The sequence below is a fragment of the Gallus gallus genome, chromosome 24 (genome assembly GCF_016699485.2).
Source record: "Gallus gallus isolate bGalGal1 chromosome 24, bGalGal1.mat.broiler.GRCg7b, whole genome shotgun sequence".
In the NCBI taxonomy this organism is placed as follows: Eukaryota; Metazoa; Chordata; class Aves; order Galliformes; family Phasianidae; genus Gallus; species Gallus gallus.
In genome coordinates, this window is record NC_052555.1 from 2,658,170 (window position 1) to 2,677,399 (window position 19,230).

Below are 19,230 nucleotides of genomic sequence, written 5' to 3' on the forward strand. Positions count from 1 at the left end.
CGTAGGTCTTACCAGTGCTTACAACCCACCCATTGCAGAAGCAGGTTTGGAGGGGCCTCAGCTGCTGGGACCAGAGGCTTGAGAGCACTTCTACGGGATGCTGTTGGGGCCTCCAGCAGGAACCTCAGGCACCCATCTGGCAGGAAACCTGCAACACAAAGCAAAGGTAAGCAGGCAGAGAAAAGTAGCAGGGAGCTGCTCCACAAAGATCACCAACCTCCCCTGAGAAAAGCAAACTAAACCAGGGCAGTGAGTGACAGAAATGTGTCCTGCCCCTCCAGGAGAGATAGATGCCTCCTGAGTGCTCAGTGCCCTGCTTTCCTTTGCATCTACTCACTGAGCAAGGCCACTGCATCAGTTGAGCAGCAGTTGCTCAGTCTCAGTTCTGATCCATGCCCAGAAAGACCCTTCACCCTCCAGCCAGTTGTCTCAGCTTGCTAAGCACAGCCCCTGGGAGGAAGCAGAGGCCACACCAGCTGCATCACTTGCCTGAAGCAGCAGCAAGTGCTCTGACCAGCAGCCCTCACCCTGCACGGGACAACCAGAGGGAAGACTGCCTGTGCTCATAGGGATATGGCTCCAACAAAGCCAGCAACCCGCCTGTCTCTGCAGTCCCTCAGCTCTGACCATCCCACTGGCACCTTTGATGCAGCCAGTTTTAACTCAGGCTTCCAATGGCCTGTTCAGGTTCATTTCTTCCATCTCGGAGGTGTTGCAAGTGGAGTATATTAAACTGCCACAATAGCTTAGTTTGATTCAATACAAGCACATACAAGATTTAAGCAGACTGTACTTTATCCCAGTATTTTGGCAAGAGAAGTACATCACTTAGCAGGGATGCACACGGCGGACAGTTTGCAAACATGGGTAGCAGTTTAGTACCACTGTTCCCTCGTGGGGGAATACATTAGCCTGCTGCTTCCAGAGCTGCACTGCAGACACAGGAGAGCCCAAAGATTACTGCAGACAAAGGCTGGAGGTCTCCATGCTGGGCAAAAGCTCTAATCTCTCACCCTCACAGCCACAAGCTGCCTGGCTGTTCTTTTTCCCTGCAGTGCCCTAGAAACCATCAGATCCCCTACTTAAATCACAGGGGAGCTCCTCAAGCCCAGGTTATAGATGTGATGCATACAGATGCTGCTTTGTGGATGTTTTTCCTGACAGCCTTGGAATTTGCTTTTTCTCAGTTGCATTGGGCAGTCATGGAGAGATCCAGGCTCAAATCTCCCATTTAGCCCAGTTCAGATTGATCTGAATTTCCCTGTCTGAGCCTTGACCATTGGGCTGCACAGAGAGTCTCTGGCACCAAGCCCAAGGGAAGACTTGAAGTGAAATGGCTCCAGGAATGGATGGGCTGTCCCTTTAAAGTGTAAGCAAGTGATGATATTCAGGTCCCTGGATGGATTTTGACTCTTCCAGATAAGCACTTTAATCTCAGAGGTGTTCATTTGCCAGGAAAAACAAGGGGTAGGGAAAACACAGATAGGCCTTTGTCCTTCAAATGCACATGCAAATCCTCAACAAATGTTTTGGAGACTCCTTTATGTTAACCTTTGCAAAACCTACACACACAACTGAAAACTCCCAGCCAGCTCCAGGAGGGCTCTTTCTGGGGATAGATCTATACCCACACCAAGACCTGTGCCAGGGACCATGGTGTCAAGTGAGTGTGACACAGGACAGCCACTGTTCTGCAAGGGTTTTCAGAGGAAACAACAACAAAACCCCAAACCAGTCACCAAATGTGTCCCTTCTACTGAGAATGGGGCTTCCTGCAGACCAGTTCAGGGATCCAGTGGTCAGGAGCCTTTCTGAGCCCCGAGATAAGTGCTGTGCAGCCCGCAGGCTTTCCTGGAAGCATCTCCTGGCAATGTGGGTTTGTCCTTAATTTTTTCAGAACTGGAGAAATCAGCCTTATCCAGACAAAATAAAGCGGGGAGGAAGAGGAGGAATTGTTCCAGGAAACATCAGCCTTCTGCTCCATCCCTTTCCAGCTATTAAAGCAAGAGAGATCCCGCCTGCCTCACACTGCCAGGGCACATGGTGCCCTCAGGAAAGAGCATCTGGCCTCATCCTGCCATTCTGATAGTGCCTGAACAGAAGGCACGGAGCAATGGTACCCTCTCATTTCCTTGCTAAAGCCAGAAATGCCCTCTGGGCACACTGGTAGGGCGTCTCTGAAAAGCCCCTACACATTGCAGTGCCTCTCTGCAAACACAGCAGGTATGAGACAGTGACACTGCAAAAGAGGTGCCTGCATGGGCTGGCAAGCACCAAATGCCCTGTTTGTCAAGGGCAGCTTCACCTAAAGCCAAGAAAGTACTTTTACCTTTCCTGCCTCCTGCTAATCCAGTCCCAAACTATCCACATCTTCCCACAGGACAGCCCGATTCTGAGCTTTGTGTGAGGAAGAATGGGCACCTTTAGGCTGGGACACTGCTTTGATTTCTGTGCATACAGCAGAGGAAAGCCAGCAGGCTCCCACCATTTGTACATCAGTCTCTGCAGCAACAGTTCCTTTTAATTTGCCACAGAGCACTTAGCAGCACCCTGGTCACTCATCTGTCACTTGGTGCTCCAGGTGCCAGCACAGCTTTGCTCCCAGCCCTGTTCTGGCCCCAGGGGATGTTGCTCTGCCATGGGAATGCATCCCATCTGCAGCTGCCACCTACGCTTCTGCACCCCAGCATGCACAGCGCTCCAGGTGCTCAGCATTAATTCACAAAATGATGTTTTATTGATGACCCCAAGAAACCAGACTGAAGGACACGGTCAGAACTCTCCTGGGCCTGCAGCTCACAGCAGCTAACACTGCCAGGGCCTCGGTGACACCACCACGCTCCCTCCCTCCATCATGCTTTAAGGCTGCAAGAGGTGAAATCCATTTTCTCCTCCAAACAACACCAGCAAGGAAATAGATGGTTGCTTCTGATTTCATGCTGTTGCTGAGAAAAGTCACAGCTTAACAGCTCAAAGCAGAGGGCTGCAGCCCAACAGCCCCAACGCTGCCCCAGGATGTTTGCTGCTGTTAATGGGGAAAACAGTGCTCCACTTCCAGGCACCCACTCCCCTTCTGCCCCCTCCTAACACCACTCTCTTTTTCCCATTGAAAGGTTCAGAATAAAACCTGGCTTGTCTCCAGTTGTCCGTGGTAGGCTTCTGCCATCTCCTCCAGGAAAAGGAGGGGGAACGTATTTAAATGTGAATTAATTAAGAAGAACACGCTCCGTTTGCCTCTATGAAAAGCAAAAGTATTCAAAGCCAAAGCAAAACAGACAAACCACCAGCTCAACTTTAAGCAAACCTGGGGTTAAAACATTCCTAAAACAAAGGTGTTCTGCACAGATTGGAAACCTGTAATTGCTGGAGATGGATCTGACAAAGGCATAGGCTGTGCCATGTGGTGGGAGAGACTCCTGGTCCTCCGGCAGAGGGCAATGGTGGCAAGGCATGGCGATATCAAAAGGGCATTCATCTAATAAAAAAGCTTTAATAAATCCCAGAGCCATGCGTTCGTAACGCGTTGGCTTATTAAACGTGGAAGGTTCTTTTTTTAAACCTGGCTAATTGGCGTCAGCTCTGACACTTGCCATAGGGAACGCTGGTTTGCTCTGCAGTTGGGTTTAGTATCACTTTTCCCTCCCCTCTTCCTCTGGGACTGCTCAGCCCCACATCATTGCTCCTCGGCTTCCCCCCATTGAACAGAAGCAATTTGGAGCGTGTTCAACTGAAGAATGGGTTTCACTGAGCTTGTGTGTACACATCAGTCACCGAAGTAAAAACATAGCCTAGATGGAACAACACCAAAAGCTCCAAGCCACCCAAACAAGCATCCCCTAAAAGCAGCCAGGAGCACCAAGCTCTACTGCTGGGCTCACAGGGAGCAGCACAGCCTCAGGGACCCCTTACCCAGCCCAGAGCAGCCCCACAGGGTCCTGTCCAAGAGCTGCTGTTTGGCAGAGAACCTTTGTAAAGCACTGGCTGAAAATAAAGGTAGCAATAAAGCCTCTTGCTCGTTAATTACTCTGTAAGCCGTAACTGCCTAAAAACCCCATAACTTTAATGGGTGCTATTATAAGTATAGTAGCAAAACTACAAAGCTAATTGTGGTTTAGTTATTAAGTAGAGCATCGCTAGAACTGAGCACACAGGACTGCTTATTCTTTGATATACTGGGGTGACTCCATTCTCAGCTCTTCCCAGCTTTCTGGGCAGAAGGGCCTCGACTGCAAACCAAGAGAGGGAGTGACAATGCACCAGAAACATTTCTGATCTCTGCTGCCCCTCTGCCAGTAAGAGCAGAACCACATCCAGCCATAGGAATCCAGCTGTGACTCTCCAGTCCTGAGCCCCTGGTTGCAATGAATGGGACTGAGAACAGATTGTCTCACCAAAAAAATACAACCAAGACAAAACCCGAAACTGAGCTTCTCTGAACAACACTTTGAACTGAAAGCGAGCATGAGCAAAGTGGATCAAGGGAGCTCAACACAAGCACAATTAGTTTCTGTAACTTATTGCCACAGGATACTAAGGAGAACAAGAACTTAACAGGATTCGAAAAGGGATTAGTTGTGTATGTGAATAAACTGCATATCCAGAATTAGAATGAGCCACCCACCCAGTTTGGAAAACACATTCACCGTTGAGTCTCAGAGCTTAAGCCAAATTTCAACAAGCATCAGAAACTTTCTCCTCTCCAGATTAACCCCTTCCACACTGCCCTGCCTTGGCAGATACCTGCAGAGATGGGCAGGGCCAGGAGCAGGACAGGAGATGTGACAGCACTGCTCTCACACTGACAGCAAGCATCCTCACATCTTTCTGCTTCCAACAGCAAAACCTTCTGCTTAGTCCTTAAGAGGTTTAATGCATTGTCCTAACTGTGTTTCCTTTTCTGTGCAGAAAAGCAATCGGCACCGCAGCAGCAGGTATCGCTTCATTGCAATGCTTTTGAAGGGAGTTGAACACGGGCTTTGCAATCTGCTTGCTCTCAGCAAGGCACCATCAACAAACACGTCACACACTCAGTAGTGGGAAGTGTGGGTCCTTGGGAACCTCAGCAGCCGGGCCCTGGCCAGCAGGAGGTCTGCCCTGGATGCTCCCAGGACAGTGGATCGGGGTTGTTCCAGCCTGGAAAGCTGTGGGTTGACTCAAGCCTTGGATCAGAAAGCTCTTCCAGCACCTGCTCCTCCTTGATCGCTTCACGCACTGTTTTTATAAAGCATCGCTCTTCCTATCAAGATGAAAAGCTGTTTGACTTACAGCCCACTTCCAAAATAGAAAGACAACTGGGAGTTGTTATCTTGGGGAAATGCTGACGACACCCATGAAAAGTCGTTCAGATTTTTCTGAGGTTGCTCGTGGGTGAATGCTGAGCGCGTGCTGAAGAAAGAGCTCCAACATCAGCTCTCCCATCCTTCTCCATGAAGCCTTCTCATGCTGGTGACACAGCAATGCCTCAGAATAGCCCTTCGCTCAGCAAAGGCCACGTCAACGTTGTCAGAAGCAGGCGCATCTCTGGACTCTATTTCCATCTCCGTGGTCTGCATGACACTGAATGTTTTGCACACCTTCTGCTGACTTCCATGGATTTTTAGAAGTCACATTAACAAAGGATGACCCAATTTCAACATGATTGGTCTAAATTCCACAGCTCCATAAGAGGCTTTGCATATGCTTTGGCCGAAGGGGTTGATAGCAACGTAACAGAGGTGTCAGGCTGTGATAGCCAGATTTCTCCTTTCCCATTCAGCAGATTTCAAAGGACCTGCACCATAGAATCATTGAGCCAAGGATGGCAGGCTAACACTGTGCTCCCTGGGGGCTTGCCTTCCTCCCTCTGCCCAACAAGTTAGCCTAACAAGTTAAACATGCATGACATAGCTGAGTGATGAAATGACCGGCACAGCTGTCAGAATAACAAGTAAGATTCACCTGACCAGCAGCCCCTTCATGTCTTTGTTGTCAGTGGCTGAGAGAAGCCCCAGATCTTTCTGTATTGCCAACATCCAGGATGTGGGATTCTGGCTGCGCAGAGTGGCTGAGATACGCTGGGAGCTGCCTCCAACAAACGTGGCCATCAAACATGAAGAGCCGTGCCCAGCAAGTCAGAAGCCCTAACAGTAGCTCCCAGGTGGCCCTGCAGTAAGATCTCAATTCCAGCCCTGGACATGGCCCTGCTCACCTCCCACACCGCTCTGACACCTGACTTCTCAGCTGGGGGACACAATGGAGCCCTCTATTAGCATCACCGAGTCCAAACCTGGGATGTGGCTCCAGGGCTGCCAGCCTTCTATTTTAATTAGTGAGCTCTTCCACCCACCTCCCCCCCCAAAATAATCCTGCTTTATTGTGAAACAGTTATTAATAACCTGATTCTAGCTTGCTAAAGAGGGGAAAAAAGGAAGCCTTGGAAAGCCGGTGAGCATGCTGGCCCTCCCCAGCTGCAGCAAGCCACCACTACACACTCTGAAATGCATTGAGAAGGGCTTACATTTCTATCATTTTTCTTCTTTTTTCAGTAGCAAACACTGAGTATCTTAAAGGTGCTTCGTCCATGAGAGCATCTGCACTCCCACCCCACAGAGCCACTTCCAACATGCACTGCTTGCGAGGAGCTGCAGGAGCCTGGCATTGGTTGCTTTGCATTTTAGAGGCACAGAGAGCAGCCATGCAGGTAATTCAAACCAAAGAGCTTCTGTACTATACATCTGCATGTAAATTCCTGCCTTCTTGCACACCGCCTGCTTGCTGCGGACAAGCCTGCAACAAAGGGCCTGAGCTTCCAGGCTGCTGCACCCTGCTCCAGAGTCCTCCCTAGCTGAGTGACAAACCCTCCAGCACCAAAGCCTACCCCAGTGCTGTACAAATACCTTTCTACCCCAGCAGCAGTGCTTGGAGGGACAGTGCCGTTCACTGACATTTCCTGCAGCTTCTCACTCCCATGGCTTTGAGGGACAGATTCTGCAAAAATGCATCTCTCTGCTAAAGTCAGCCCAAAACTGTAGGAAGCAGAGAAAATCCCCAGCTCCCATCTCCATTAGACAGCTTCTTTAAAGAGATGAGGCTCAAATCCTAAGCCCTGCTCAGTGCTGGGGGGGTTAAACAGCACGCAGAGACCGCCAGCCTGTGACCTCTGCAAAAGTCACTAATGGGACTGAGGGATTAACATCGATTCTTTCAGGCTACAGTAGGGAAAGGGGGTGGGGAGGGACCTGGGATGATAAAGCAAATGCCCAACTATAATTCAGCAGCTTGCAACACAATCAATCGTTGCTTGCCGTTCTGCAGCCCATTTGTGCAGCCACAAACATACACGATATTCTCCTTGGAAACAGGAAGGTCATTTTAAAACTACCTCCCTTCAATTTCTGCTCACCGCTGAGATCCAAGAGGGTCTCCTCACCCCACGGTGCCAGCTGAAAGCAAGCACACGGGGCTTCTTCCATGATGCACTTTTCCTTCTCCTATCTCCTCTCTCCAGAGCAAGCACTGAAGCTTTGCCTGTCTGGGAACCGGCATGCTTGGAGCTGTCAGGATAACGTGGCCCGTCTGCCAGCTGAGAGGCATTTGGAAGGAAAGGATTTCTTTGTGTCTACCAGCAAAACAAACCTGTGTGTCAATCCAATCAACCCACAGCCATTCCAGCACTGCCCAAGGAGGTAGGATTTGGCTCTCAGTTTGACTCTGAGTGCAGAAGGCAAAGGCTAAATCCACAGTTTGTCCAGCTTCCAAGCCAAGCCCAGATCTGACACTGACTTCCCTGTGGCTGAGTGATTTTGGCTCACCTGCACCGCAGCTTGCTCTAGGGGTGAGATGAAAATAGCTGCCTACTTTTGGACAGGAAAGGCAAGGCTCAAGTAGCTCACAGGCTAAATAGGGAAACGGCACAAGCTCTGATGCTGGAGGTGCTGGCAAAGCACAGCTCTCACCGATCTGACGGGCTGGTGTGCATGCCCAGGGAAGGTCATTTCTCCTAGTTTTAGAATCACCCAAAGGCCAAACCCAGCACGGTTCTTCTCCATTTGAATGGAAATGCAGAAGCCAAATAAAAGCTGGGATAGAATTAAGCCAATGGTTTCTCAGCCCGAGTCAAAGCAGAGTGAAGCAGCAACTCCTACGGAAGACTGATCCTTTGCTGCTGCCCAGCTTCCCAGCACCACTTGCCAGTCCCTGCCACGTATGAAAGCATCTCCATCCCTTGTGCAAGCCTGACCCTCTCAGCCAGGCACTGACCTGCCCCCAGAATAGCCAGGACACAGGGAAATATTGCCCATGAACCAGAGAACATCTCACATCAAGGAGCTCAAATGTGCAAGTGGCTAAAAGCACATGGGTGTAACCTGACATACAGAGAGCTGCAGACAGGGATGGACAGACAGACTCCCCTGCAGGGCCACAAGTGCAAGGTGAGGAGTGAGATAAGCCCTTAGGGAGCTCTGAGAAACCAAAGGGTTTTGTAATGGCTGCTCTAAGAACATTGTAATCATGAGGTAATTATGTTGCATGCAAATCAACCAGGCAAATTACATCGTTATTATTACAACCGTCACCAAGCTCATGGCAGGGACAGAGGGGCAGGCCATCCCCTGCCCAAGGGCAGAGCAGAGGCAGGAGTACTGGCAGGCACAGCACAGACCCACACGATGCTCCCTCCAGGCCTGCCATGGCACCCTGGAAGCTTCTTCAAGCAACTCAGACCACATCTGTGCTTTCCTACACTGTATCTCAACATGCAACAATTAATTAGTCAGGTTGATTTTACTTTTTTTTTCTTTTTAAATTGAACAAATATCTTTAAGCACAAGTGCAGCCCTTGACATTTGATTGGAACTGTCATGCAAATGTCATCGCTATAGATGACTAATCTTCAAGAATAAGGCAAACCTACTAAACTCTTTGGCTCAGTTGAAAATGAGATAGAGCAATAACAGTGGTTGAGACAGAGAGGGAGAAGTCAGTGTTGTCTCCATGCAGGAGGGCTCAGCACCACACACAGCCAGTGCTTGGGCTGATCCCAGACTGAATGGGATCACCATCTCCACCACAACCCCTTTTCCCCCCCATACAGCATGGGCTGCATCATCCACAGCTGCTCTCTAACAGGAATGACGCAGGCTGCAGGATAAGTTATTAACTTCAGCAGCCAGAGCCTCTCCCCATTAGAGCAGCATGGTTCAAGATGCCTGGGTGAGACAAAAGGGACTGCCAGGCAGAGCACAGAGTGCACGAGACAGAGATGAGAAATAATGTTGGCAGCATTATTAAAAGATAAATTGGAGGAATAAAGGAGGTGCATGCGTGGGGTGAGAGCTTCAGAGGATCATAACAAACCCTTTGCCACCACCAGTTTTGCAGCTGTCAGATTTCCCAAGCAGGGAGCAGGGCAGTAGCTGGGAGACAGCTCAGGTCTCCTGCTCACCCCATCCACGCAGGTCCCGCCAGCACAAAGCCCCACAAGCACTCAGCAGCAGGTGTACGGCATTCTTTATGCTCCTACCCAGCACCTCTTCACATGATGACAGTGACCATAACCCCGGTACCCTCACCATGCTGTGGCCAGTTCCTCCTCCACAAAAGGTATTCATTGGCAACTCCACTCCCGCAGTCCTTTGTGCTTTATTTATAGGAAGGTGCTTTTTGTTGCTGTTTTCTCTTCTTCTGAGGCTCAAAGAGAGAGAATCGATACCTCCAGGACCACCGTGAAGCTGGGATTCAGCCTGGAGGAATTCCATCCCAGCTCATCCTGCCAGGCCATCTCCTCAGCCCTCCTGGCTGTGCCTGCACCAGGAGCAGCTCAGAGCAAGGCAACCCATACCTTACAGCATCATAGTTCTCGACACCCACCCTATCACTCATATCCCACCCAGCCTTTTCAGAGCACCAAATTTTTGCTCTTGCAACTCTTCCCTGGTAAAAATCATGCTTGGAATGAAGAAGAAACTGATGGAGAGAAACAAGTACTTCCAAATCCTACAGAAGGGCATTCCAGGAGCTGCACACTCACTGAAAATGAATGCACAGAGTCATGCCTTGTGGACACACCACTATTATAAGGAAGACAGTGGGGAAAATTATTCATTAATAGTGACTTCTGTAGCTCTAATCTCCATAACCAGCTGCCGTTCATACGAGTGGATCAGAGCCCATCCGAATAAACCTTTGAATATCCCTACAAGGCTGTGTCACACAGCCAAAGTCAGGTTCTCCCGAGGGGTGCTGCATCCCTGTAGCTACTGCAAGAGCTAAGGATGGGAAGGGTGAGCAATTCTTGTGTCTCACGGAGGCAGTGGGGGAGCATACAGGCAGAGAGTGCCATAAACTGGTTGGCAGCCTTTCAAGGATGGCAGGCCTGTGCCAGATTTCACTTCTGTCTCCCAAATTAGTAGCAAAACATGCCACTAGAAAGGTGAAAGCTGTGTCTCAAGGAAGAGGCTGCTCTCAGTACCTCTGCATGAAGGAGTATCTCAAAGCATCTTGCTAATCTGAGCACAGCAACTGCCTCCCAAAGAACCCACAGCTCCCTGAGTCCAGCAGGAGCCTGCAGGACTGCAGCTGACCCCACACATCCTGCTGCCTCCTTCAGAGAAACAGCCCCTTCCTCCATATGTCCCTCAGCAATCAACAGGCGCACCTATTATTCAGAAGAATTATCAGCTTATTCATGTGCCAAAATGGGTTCCAGGTACCACATCCAGCCTCTAGCAAAATCCCTCCTGCAAAGCTGCTCTTTTCTCATCCTGGGCTCGACAGGGAACAGCACAGTGCTGCTCTCCTGCTTTGATGCCTCTGGAGGGTTTTACAGCTTTGTTACAGCAAGGGACAGGAGTTAACGGCCCTAGCAGGCCGCTCCCTCATCATCTAGTTAATGTACCTCGTTAATGGCACAGCAAGCATCGCTCACCTCCTCTACACTCCACAAACTCCAGCCTTTCCCTTGGGCTTGCAGCCACATCCCTATGGGGATGGAGGGATGGCAGAGCATGACCCAGAAGCACTGCAGGGCCAGCTGTGTCTCAGCACAGCTCCAAATTTACCCTCCATGCCACAGCCTATGGAATTCAGATGGAATAATCACAGATCACCCTACTCCAGTCAGAGCAACTTCATTTCCCAGCACTTGCTGCCTTTTGCTCTCCTGCTTGCTGGTAGTGGGTCTCCCACAAGTACTTTCCTTTGCAGACTCTGGTGAGCACAGCCCTGGCCCTTGCAGGGCCACCTGCGTTAACAGAAACGTGTTGGTACACATTTCTTCTTTAGCTTTAGAAGCTGCTAGGCAGATGGAAAAACAAAGCGAGGAGTGCAGCCAGAATGCCTCAGCGCCCTGCTGGTATTTATGGAGCAGTCCAGGGTAGGTGGGAGTTGGCCCAGGCACCCACTTCTTTCTCACTTCGTGTTCCTCTGCTCCATGGCAGCACCACTCATGCAGCTCTGCTCCTCTCTCATATGCATCTGCAGCCAGACCCACTCATCCACAGCAGCACACAGAAGCATCTCAGCTCTTGTTTTGGAACACCAATGGGAGACAAGAATAGGGTTATTTAAAACTACAACCTGTCAGAAATGGGATCTTTCTCCTCCTGGTGGTGATAGGAATTGGACTTCCTATTTGCCAAGAACAGGAGTGGGACCTGAATCATGCTGACATTATGTTACCGTAATGCTGGAAGTATTATAAATGCTCTGCTTGCCAGACAAATCCTGGAGCAGGCTTCCAAATCCCCTCAAAATCCCCACTTGCCTCTCTACATTCATCCATTCATGAAATCCAGAGCAGAGCCTCAGCATCCATCCTTTTGCTTTTGGTCTCAATCCAGCTGTATGGAAGCTGGAGGGGGGGAACAGGCAGAGTGGAGGTCTTTCTTCTGAATTAGCCTTCCTTGTCTTCCAGGTGCCAAATCTGGCAAAGAGACCATGCCAGGGCATTTAGGAAAGCAGCTGAGACATGCCCATCTGCTTTCACAAAGCAAAGCGTGTCTCATTCTCCTTGACCACAGCAACCTGCAGCACTGGTGAAACTGGGGTTCTGTCCCCATTCACGCACTGCTCATGAGGCTGGAAAGCAGACTGGCTGCAGATTAGGTACTGCAGCTCTGGGCATGCAGCTCCAGACCAATTCCCACTGCCCATGTCATTTTACAGCTGAATCTATGCAAGCAGACATCAGTAAGCAAAGGGATTCCCACCTTCCTGCAGTTACTGTTCTTTGTGCCACAGCTCTCAGTTCCTGACCTACTGGGCTTTGACGGGGTTTCCAGACAGCAGACAGAGCAGAAGAGCAATTTCTTCTGACAACCCGACCCACCAGTAGGGATTGCACCAGGCAGGAATGGAAGGAGAGAGCCTGGGCTCCACTTCCCTCACTGTGACCCTCACTGTGAGAGCTGTGTGCCAGCTGTTGTTTCAGAGAGGACAACCAGTCTCCAGGAGATGTCACAGAAGGAACTCAGGGCACAACAGACATCTGCCTTCAGTGGGCTCCACAGTGCACACACACCTTTGCAACAGCCTGGAGCTGGATGGAGAGAATTCTCAGTCACAACGCAAAGCCATAAATCACTTCCTCAGAGGCATCAGAGCTGGGGGCTTGTATGCATTTCTAAAGATTGGTCCACTCTAATGAGCAGAATTTCTTCTCTGGACTCCCACGTCTCTGCCAGGAGGCTCTCAGTATGGTCATATTCACCTTTTCTTGTCAGCATCTAGCTCTCCTTCCACCAACAACCATTTCCTCTGCTTACTTACATGCTATGCTTCAGATGCACGCAGCACCAAGGAGCAGCAAACCACATCGTGGGAGCTAACAATAAGTAGTGCTGCAGGCAGCGTACAGACTGGAGCTAGGCCAGCAGTGACCGATGCAACCATGCACCCTCTGAGTGCTGACATATCACCCGCTGTTACAGAACAGTGCAGGAAGCCTTGCACAGAAGGTTAGCTCCTCTCCCATCTAGAGGAAAACAGCTCTGATCCAGTCAGGAAGGGAATCTTGAGCATTTCCTATTTATTCTGCTGTCACTGCCAAGAATATCACACTGTGCTCCCCATGGATCATCCGGAGGGGTTGCTGAGTACCAGCGCAGCTGGCAAATTGCTTAAAGGCTCCGTGGTGCTGGGGCAGGAGCATGCAAGGTGTGTGCTTCTCAGAGAGAGCATATCCCTCTATACAAAGGCAGAATGGAAAACACAGGTGTGCAAAGCTACACGTGGGAGCACGCTCCAGTCATGGGGTATATAACGCTGCACATCGGTCATTGCTATGATCCTACGAGAATGTGCAAATTCCATTTGCACAAATAAGATATGACAGACAGAAGGACATGGATTAGCATGCCTACAGCTGTGGACAGAGCTAGAGCAGTGCACAGCTGGGCTCTGCTGGCCAGCACAGGGAACTGTTTGCCTTCAGTTCTCCCATCTCTCAGCTCCCTGGAGGTGTGGAGCTCCCATTAGAAAATGTAGGAGGATATGTTCAGTAGTGAGTAATATGCTGTGTTACTTAGAGTACTTGGGGGTGGTCCACGCGTCTAATCAGGATATTAAGATTAATTATGAGCCACACCTTGTGATCTCTACTCAGCAAGGCCCTCATTATCTTCAAGAAGGCAAATCCAGCCCTGACATCAGCTTGCCAACTCAAACACAAGCCGCTGGGGCTGGCAGGAGAAAGAGGAAGAATCCATCCTCACTCTTCAGGCCTTGCAGCTGGCAAAGGCCACCTCTCTTGCCACCCGGGAAACAAATCACTGGGAATATCCCAGTTCAGGACCTCCTCAAGTAAAACATAAAGGGTGACACAGTACAGAGAATGAGGACCTATGAAAAAGATACTGCAGAGGGCCTTTCCTGTGACATTGCTTCCAGAAGATGCTTTGCCATAGAGTGGGTTGAAGCCACACCAGATGCTCCTCCAGCCATATGTCTGAACAAGAAATACAGCAAAGGTCCACCTGGTTTTCAAGACTGCTGCACGGCACTTTACAACAGAGATCTATAAAGAAGTGTGGGGGTGAGAAAGCCACAAAGGGCAACAGCCCCAAGAAGGATGCTGACCCAAATCTGCTGCATCCCTGGGGGCTGGAGACATAAAGCAGATCTGGAATCCTGGCAGCCTCTCATGCAGTGCATCCCTGCAAGACAAAATGCAGAGTGATGCAGAACAGCCCAGCACCGCATCCTCTCTTCCTGTGGATTCACATTTGCCCACTGGATTTTGTTTGAAGCAGAACAAACTGCTATTGCACAACTTTCTTGAGCTGGCAGCAGTGAAACAAGGGCAAGACAGAGCAAAGGTACTGCAAAGGGCAAGTCTGCATGAAACACTAGGAAAAAAAATAGCAACATCTGCCCTAATGTCCCTTAAAAGACAGTTCTTTTCACTGCCCAAGACTTCTGCTACTGCAGTGTGAGGGTTCTGGAAAAAACTCTAAGGGCAGACGTGCTGCTTTCCCTTCAGAATGCATTATTGTGATGCTGAGCAGCCAACATTACACAAGTGGGGTGTGTGCTCACACTTCGCCATTGGAAGGTTTCTTGGTCAGCTCAGGCCAGATCTCCCTGTTAGAGAAATTGTTTACCAGAAATCAGCAGCGTTGGGGGGTGTGCTGATCTGACACAGCCCTGCACACCACAGGCACTTACGGCTCTTCTCTCCTCAAAGGGTGTACATCTGCAGAGCGAAACCCAGAAAGACACAGAGCAACACAGCAGGTCAGGGGAGGAGATTGAAAATCCCAGCACTGCTGGAGCTGGCTGGGGCTGAGACACTGCTCTGATGAGGACAAAACCACAGGAGAACAGAATCACAGATCCCAGCAGCACTGTGCCAGGCCTGTGACACATCCAAGGTGACAGTCCTGTCCCTGGCTCGGGGCACTGTTCCCCCTTAGAAGGACAGCATTTACTCTCCACTTCGAGCCACCTCAATGGGTCAGGAAACATCGAGATGCCAATTAACATCCATGAAAGTTCTTCTATGTACCAACACATGAATGTAGGGGGAGAGCTTTCCTTCGGATGCCCTCTCACTTTGTCATCTTAGAGAACAGAAATGACACAAGGTTTGCATCCCACCTCTTGCACCTTCCTCAGGTCAGCCCAGCTCAGAAGCAGCAGCTCTCATTAGAGCAGTTACCACCTCACTACTGACCCCAGGTTCCCAGTGCTGTGTTGGAGAGTTGAGTGCTTCACCTGGAATGCCTATGGGAAGGCAGGAGAGATTCAGAACTCAGGTGCATGAGATGGGAAAAGTACTCACAGTCAGCATCACTCATTGCGTTTCTTCCCTCTCTCATACAACCCAACAAATTCAACCAGGAAAACAAAAATGTTGCTCAGCTACCTTCCCCTCCTTGCAGCATCCACTGCCCTGCCAGCTTTGCACACTTCCAAGGCTCTTGGCTCATATCGCAGTCTTAGCCCTTCTGACACAATATCATTCTTTTTCACAGCCTAACTACTCCATCCCTTCTTCAGAATATCTTCCATCTTTCTCAGTGCATTGAAGCTGATGCAGAGAAGAGTTGGGTGCTACATACAGAAAGTTATTTTACCTTTCCCATCCCCTCAAATGCCTCCATTTTCTCCCACCTTTTTCACCCCGACCCTGTCAGGTTACCCAAGAAATCCCAAACATCTTCTCAAACCAAATCTTGGTCAATTCATTCCCTATCAGAGATTTGCAAATAGGGAAGCACTAATAGCACTAATCACACAAACAAGGCAGTAAGATGAACCTGAATGGCTCAGGAGAATGTCCTCACATAAGCAAGAATTACTCTGTACTGATGTGCATTCACACACACAACCCCAGATGTTCTCATAAGTTGGCATCACCTCGCCGTAGATGTTCAGGGACACATGTCAGACAAGCACACAAGACCTACAAACAGACTACACAGCCACTGAGTCCATAGCAAACATCAGGCTGTGAGCTCCTTATAGGTGTCTACAGGCTCTTAAGTCAATTGACAGCTCATCGGGGCTTCTGACTTTCTGCACTGTGTGCACATGATCTGTGACATGCTGCTAGCAAAGTAATCAAAGAAACTTCCTCCTAATCCCATGCCAAGCTGAAGACCCCTCAAGAAGCCCCCAAAGGTATGTGAGGGCTGAAACGAAGTGGGTATGGTATCCACAGCTGGAGACATCTGGACCTCCTCTGTGCTTTCCCAAACATCTGGGCTGAGACACCCCCCAGCACGGTTTGAAATTGTACTTTCTGGTCTGGTTGAGAGAAATGAGGACCTTTAGGGTCACAGATCCAGAAATTATGTCAGAGAAGCTCAGCAGGAAAAGAGAAAGCATCATTTGTGGACTGCATCATTGATCGCTATGGACTTTCTGCCTGTTAATCACTATTTTTCATCCCAGTCCACTCCCACAACATGACATGACACAGAGATCACTCCTCAGCTGGCAAAGCATTGCACAGCCATCCCCTCTTCCTCAAAAAAAAAACAGCACTTGGAAGGCTCTTCCCTTTAAGCAGCCTCAAAGTTGGCTCTCATCACTGCTGGCACGAATGAAAGGGATTTCAGTTCCCCCCTCCTCCTAAATCCCTTCTCTCTGTGTTGCAAAGAAAAGGCAGAGATTGACCCAGGAAAGAGAAAAGCAACTCTGATCGCCTCTCGTCTCCCTCCTGTCACCCTGCAGGGTACACGGGTGGGCTCTGGGGGGCACGGGGCCATTGAAGTCCCCAAGCAGATCTTGGAGAGCCACATACAAGCCCACGAGGGGAGCCCCCGAGCAGGTGCAGGGCTGGGAGGGCAAGGCTGGGAGCACAGTGCTCCTGGAGGCGAGACATGGGCATTTTTTCCCAGCCAGCCTTCCCAGGCAAGGCAGCCTGATGTCCTAAGGCACCCAGCCTGAGAAAGGGAGGCAAAGCGATCTCCAGCACTGCAGCCCCCAAGACCCCTTCTGCATCCTTTAAATACACTGAAAGAGATAGAAGAATTGCTTAGAGTCTTTCTTGCTTCCTCCCACTCCCTGCCCGTTGCATGCACGCACATACACACACCCAGCCCTGTGCATAAAGGATCTCTGTCCTGCTCAGCTCAGCCATGCAATGTCTGTGAGAGGCAAGAGTTACCTTATTCCCACAGTCTGAACCGCCTTCTCTCTCCATCGTGGCTGGGAGGCTGCTCCCATTCATGCTTTAATCCCTGGGAACAGAGGCACGATTCAAAGCAGCTGTTCACCCACTGGAGCGGGCTCCCCCCAGCAACCTCCTCCTTCTCCTCCTCTCCTCCCTTTTTCCTTGTTTGTTGGGTCCGGATTTGTTTGTTTGGTTAGTTTTTTTTTCTATGTATTCTTTCTTAATCCAGGCAGCAACAAAAACGCTCCTTCATCGTATCTCTGCCTCTCCGTTTCACTCTCAAAGAAATGCAGGGCAGATCTCCTTCCTCCTCCGTGGACCATCAGTTCCCCAGGTCTGCCTCTCTGCAGCGTGGCGGTAAGGGAAAGAAAGAATGAGAGAGGGAGGGAGCGTGCAAACAGGGAGGAGGAGGAGGCGGCCAACGGGATGCGGGAGGAAGGAGCCAGAGCGTGGCTGACTGCTTTGTATCCAGAGCAGTGCCGACGGCCCCCTCCCTTCCCCCGCCGGAGGAGGTCTTGCGCTGCTAATGGTCTGTACCAATTTATTCCACTTAGGCAGGGGCACTTCTCCCTGCGACAGGAGGAAAAGCCAGGGAAGGCTCTGAGATGGCCCCTTAAGGAATTGGTTGTTGCTCTCCTCGCTCCACGGCATCACCCAGTGAGTTTACTGCCACAGGCAAGGGGAGATGCTCTCCCAGCTCAGCAGCAAGAGGGAAGCATGAGGCTGGAAGGGATGGGTGCGAGGGATGGGTCTTGCTGGTGAGGAGGCTCAGCATCATTCCAAGACGGAGTGATGACATTATGCTAGATGGAAAGCAAGGCTCTCAGGAAGGCAGGCTGAGCTCTGCTCTATGCAGCACCCTTCATGCCTTATAGCATACAGACTCAGACTGATGGCTTCCAGGCTGAGTCCACCTGGACTCTGAACCAGTGGGCCATGTTCCTTAGAAGACACGTAGCTCCTCTTATTTAGCATCATGTCTTTCCACACTCCTTAATGTGAGGACAATTGCACCAAGCCCAGTGGGAGCTGGGAGTCACAGCTCACTTTATGACCTGTGACAGTGCAATGGGACCTTAGGGACACTCCCTTCCTCTACTGGGGCCACTTAGAGAAGGAAGGGCTTGGAGGGCTCAGGGATCAGAATAAGATCTTATCTTTTGATACTGCTCTTTAACAGTTAACCCAGGGAGGGCTGACTCATGCTCAGCAGCAGAATTCTCTGAGATGGCTGAACACCGCAGTACATATGCCTCAGAATGCCACACTCACAGCTAGGCAGCTTATCACGAGCCAACAACCAGCCCCGAGGTTGGGGGTGAACTGCCTCTTGCTGCCCTGCCACTGCTGCCTGCACAACTGCTTCCAGCTCCCACCACACTCCAGCATCACCTCCTGGCTACCAGTCACACAGTGGATGTGCACAGACCTACAGCCACAGCTACTGCTTTGCTGCTCCCTCTTTCCCATCTGGCAAGGTTACAGTGTCATGGTAACATGTAGGTATAGAAAGATTGCTTGCACTTTACCAAAAGGGAACGACAAAGAAAGAAAATGCCTTCAAGTTTCTGCAAAAAGAATGAGTACTCAGGAGGAGGAGCTCTATATCATGGAACAGCCTCAGATTTTCACCAGTTGTTTCCATCACTTCCACCAGGTGTTTCATTATGGGGGGTACCAAAAGGGCTGCCAGGGCACAGGGATGTCTGCTGGCCAGTGCTGGAGATGGAGGGAGATACCTTAAAGGAAGGTGCTGTGCAACAGCCTCTCCTCTCATGCTACACCTGCTCTGCAGGTGAATGAGAAACATCTCTGGGTCGGCCAATCCAGAATCCTTCACTGGGGAGAGACTGCACGGAGGACCACCACTGTGTGCCTTCTGCTTGGCCACGTCCTCTGCAAAATGAGCCAGCTCCTGAAATCAAAGGGAACGCGGCATTTTTGTGTCCTTGGGCTCATTTTCTGCAAGGTACCTGGGGAGACATCAGCTCCAAAGTCTATTTGCCTGGGAATTTTGTGCCAATTCAGCTAGTACTAAGGGTTTCACTGAGCTCTATGTCTATTAAAAATGCATAATGTCCGCTTATATCAAAGGGCAGATTCAGACCCAGAGCTTTTCCAGCATGTCCCCG

The 19,230-nt window shown here is 50.2% G+C and overlaps 1 protein-coding gene across 13 annotated transcripts in view; it reads right to left on the reverse strand.

Moving 5' to 3' along the window:
- B3GAT1 (beta-1,3-glucuronyltransferase 1) overlaps positions 1 to 17,538 on the reverse strand; it is a 31,627-nt gene extending 14,089 nt beyond the window's left edge. For 7 of the 13 annotated variants that reach the window (NM_001397601.1, NM_001397600.1, NM_001397599.1 and 4 more), the window contains exons 1-2: positions 17,093 to 17,538; positions 30 to 148 (exon numbers count right to left, since the gene is read on the reverse strand). In NM_001397601.1, the coding sequence (NP_001384530.1) occupies positions 30 to 33 (4 nt within the window). In that variant the 5' untranslated portion in view covers positions 34 to 148; positions 17,093 to 17,538. Of the gene's footprint in view, positions 1 to 12; positions 149 to 17,092 lie in introns of all 13 variants that reach the window. The other 6 variants (NM_001397604.1, NM_001397603.1, NM_001397602.1 and 3 more) reach the window with 1 other exon arrangement.
- Positions 17,539 to 19,230: the final 1,692 nt, after the last annotated feature.